This window comes from Penaeus monodon, chromosome 26 (assembly GCF_015228065.2).
Source record: "Penaeus monodon isolate SGIC_2016 chromosome 26, NSTDA_Pmon_1, whole genome shotgun sequence".
Lineage (NCBI taxonomy): Eukaryota > Metazoa > Arthropoda > Malacostraca > Decapoda > Penaeidae > Penaeus > Penaeus monodon.
The window spans coordinates 9105272-9109220 of record NC_051411.1 but is presented as its reverse complement, the minus strand read 5'-3'; the positions used below and the strand labels follow the sequence as shown (position 1 = coordinate 9109220).

General features: G+C 36.4%; 1 protein-coding gene across 1 annotated transcript; it reads right to left on the bottom strand.

Annotated features, from left to right (window-relative positions):
* Nucleotides 1-506: 506 nt before the first annotated feature.
* On the bottom strand, nucleotides 507-2158 carry LOC119589733. Its single transcript, XM_037938313.1, has 2 exons — nucleotides 1936-2158; nucleotides 507-1517 (listed from the first exon to the last, which is right to left on the bottom strand). Exons 1-2 carry the CDS (start codon nucleotides 2113-2115, stop codon nucleotides 1083-1085), a joined length of 615 nt encoding a protein of 204 aa, XP_037794241.1. The 5' UTR covers nucleotides 2116-2158; the 3' UTR covers nucleotides 507-1082.
* Nucleotides 2159-3949: the final 1791 nt, after the last annotated feature.

The following is a 3949-nucleotide window of genomic DNA, read 5'->3' as shown; positions in this document are numbered from 1 at the left end:
GTGTGTGTGTGTGTGTGTGTGTGTGTGTGTGTTGTGTGTTTGTTTGTATGCATGATGAATTATATATATATATATATATATATATATATATATATATATATATATATATATATATATATATATATATATATAATATATATATTATATATATGTGTGTGTGTGTGTGTGTGTGTGTGTGTGTGTGTGTGTGTGTGTGTGTGTGTGTGTGTGTGTGTGTGTGTGTGTGTGTGTGTTGTGTGTGTGTGTGTGTGTGTGTGTGTTGTTTATTATATATATATATATATATATATATATATATATAATATATTATATATATATTATATATATATATATCTGTGTGTGTATGTGTGTGTATGTATGTGTGTGCTATGTTATATATATATTATATATATATATATATATATATATATATATATATATATATATATATATATATATATATAAACATACATTTATATATACATATTGTTTATTCGAACATACTTTGGTTATCAGTTAATGCGACATACAAAAAGAGAATAGTTTTATTAATGAAGTATACAATGTTTACAACACCTTGACAATCCCCCGTCTAAATGTACAAATGTACAGCGTAAAGCATTTTTATATAAAGGTTTTCTGGTGAATCTTGCAAGCCATGAAGCCGAAGAGGAGAAGCGAAAAAGAAATAGAGGAAAATACACAAAAGAAATGTCAAGAAGAAACAGTAATAAGGGAGAAGAGAAAATATAACTGAGAATAAAGAGATACAGAAGAGGATATTGAAGATATAAATTAATGTGTGTGAGTCACTGAATATTATAGAAAATGTACGTATATAAGAAAAGCACAAAATCATAAAATGATATAGAAAAGTATGCGTAAGTATATATATAATAGTATGTATATATAATAAAAACACTAAATCTTAGAATGCCATAGAAAAGTATGTATATATAGATAATAGAAGCACAAAATAAATACGAGATATTTACAAAAGAAAGATAAGGACGGAAAAAGAGAAGACGGCATGCGACTCAAAGGCTCGATAAAGAAGGAACAGCAACAGAGCGAGAACAAGGCGCCATGCACACAGCCCCCTATTACCCATAGACGGGCTTGGGGCAATAAGTCTTATAGATGACCTTGTTCTTGGCGACAGTAACGTAGTTGGGTGCGTACTGGGTCGCGTAGTGGGTCTGGTACTGCACCTTGGTCTTCGTCACGTAAACAGGGGTGTACTGGGTGTCGTAGATGGTGTTGTAGCGCACCTGCGTCTGGAAGTGGGTGTGGAAGTGGGTACTGGTGACGTACTTGGGCACGTACTGCACGTCGGTGGCGTACCGGGTCTGATATTGGGTCTGGTACTTGGACAGGTGCTTGGTCACGTAATTAACCTGGGTCTTGTACAAGGTTTCGGTGACGTATTTGGGCACGTATTCGGTGTGGTAGACCGTCTGGTACTGAGTCTTGTGCAAGGTCTTGTACAAGGTGGTAGGGACGACCTTCTTCTTGTACACGGTCTCGTAGACGGGCACCTGCAGGAAGGAGAAGTGGGAGTCTGGATAATCAATAAAGAGGAAGATTAAAAAATAATAATAATAATAAATAAACAAACAGAATGACAATGCGTGAAATACAGAGTGATGAGGTTTACGTAGATTTAATAGATTGTTAAGAAGAAAATATGAATAGTGAAGAATAGTTATTTAAATTGAATCTAGTAGGTCACTGAGGTAAAATCTAATCACAAAAACATTGACATCCCTTTGGTTAAAAATATAGAATGAGAAAATAAATAACTGAATAAATGAATAAATAACAAATCAAGACTGACAATTGCCATATACTTTAGTGGGAAGTTAAAACCAGTAAACCATAAAGAAATAGATTATAATAGTAAAAGAATAAACAAACAAAAGACAAACGCCACGTCGCCAAACAATTAACACGTACAGGGTAAGCCTCGGTCTTGTATGCATTAACATATTGTGTCTTATCGTAGCAGGGGGCGTGGTAACCGGGGTCAGCCTCGGGGTCAGCTTCAGGATCAGCTTCTGGGTCAGCAACAGGGTCAGCAACTGGATCGGGAAGCGGGTCAGCGGCCGGGTCAGGCTTTGGGTCAGCTTCGGTCATGACCCCGGATGCCAACAAACACACGAGTAAAAAGCGAGTGAACACCATCTGGAAGAATAGAAATGGAGGAGGGTTTTTCGTTTTGTGCGTGCGTGTGTGCGTGTGTGTGTGTGTTCGTGTGTGTTCGTGCGTGTGTGTGTGCTCGTGTGTGTGTGTGTGTGTGTGTGTGTGTGATGTGTATGTGATTTGTGTCGATATGCATGTATATATTTCCATGCATATTTGTGAATATCCATAGTTGTGTTTATAAAGCATATATACATCAACCGACATAACCCACAACAGAGCATACACAGGCATAAGAGTATACACAACACACATTTCTACCCCCCACTAGCCAGCATCAACATAGACTCAACATCACCTTGGTAGTTGAAGCGTGTTCATATTCACAAATGTAGAAAAAGTATGAATGAGAATGAATATCTTCACAATAACCGGTTTCGAATATATCTTCGTCAGAAATACGTGAAGATATATATTCGAAATCGGTTTGAATACATCTCCTGTATTATGAAGATATTCATTTTCATTCATACCTTTTTTATAGCATAACAGTATGACGTTATCAGCGTTACGGTAATCTTGACAAATGACATAGCTCATTGTTACCAAGGGCAGTACTCAGAAGACATGCGAGATCCGCAACAGTGTGACCGAAAGATCAAATACTTTTTCCCCATTTTATCGTTTCTTTTTCTTCTTCTTTTTTTTCTTTCTTTTTTTTCTACTCTTTCCCCCCTTTTATGGAAGTGTGACGGCGTGGCGGTCGAGAGAGCGAAAGTCCGTCACGAAAGTTGCGTTCAAAAGAGACGTATTTTTTCCGCTGTTGGATTGAACTCTTTAGCAGCTCCAAATTATTACTATTTTTTCTTTCGTTCTTTCTATTTTTTTAACACCAACTCGCACCAAGATCATCCTCTTTTTACCTGCTCATTTACAGATTTTCCTGCTTACCTGGTGGATCAGGAAAGCAGGAAAATAAGCAATGGGTCATTAAGATTCTACTATCATCATTATCAGCATTGAGATTATTACCATCGTTATCATTACTGTTATCATTATTGTCCTTATTACTATTGTTATTATTGTCATTATTATCATCATCATTGTTATTATTATCATTAATATTCTTATCATTATGATTATTATTATGATTATTATTATCATTATTATTATTATTATTATTATTATTATTATTATTATTATTATTATTATTACTATTATTATTATCATCATCATTACTATTATCATCATTATCATTATCATGATAATTTTAATTATCTTTTATTATTATTACTATCATTATCATCATCGTTACCATTATTATTTTTACTATGGGCAAGGAACTTCACCTCGATTGCCTGCCTAGCCACTGGGTGGCCAAGCCAGCTCAAGTCAGTGCCGGGTAAATAGAGATGGTGACTCGATAAAAAAACACCGGGCCTGGAAAGCCAAATTGCTAGACAAACCCAACTCAGCTCCTAATTCGGAAATCATGGAAGCCCATGCATCGTTCAAGGCCGGTCACCGAACTGGTTAGAGCGTTCCGGCACTCAAGACTGTCCACGACGGTCAATCTGAGTCAGGTTCGAGTACAAGACCACCGGCCCGTGTGTTGACCTTGGGACCATCACGTCTGGTCCCAGAGCCCGGATAAATAAAGAAGATTACTCTAAGTGTACCACGGCGGCCAACATCTCCGTTAAAGAAAGAAACTGGACCCTACCATCTCATCATCACTATGAGTATCAATTACAACATTAAATACATATATATCATGTTTGTACCACGCGCTCAACTGACCTACCGTTAAAGATATAAATTACTCTGA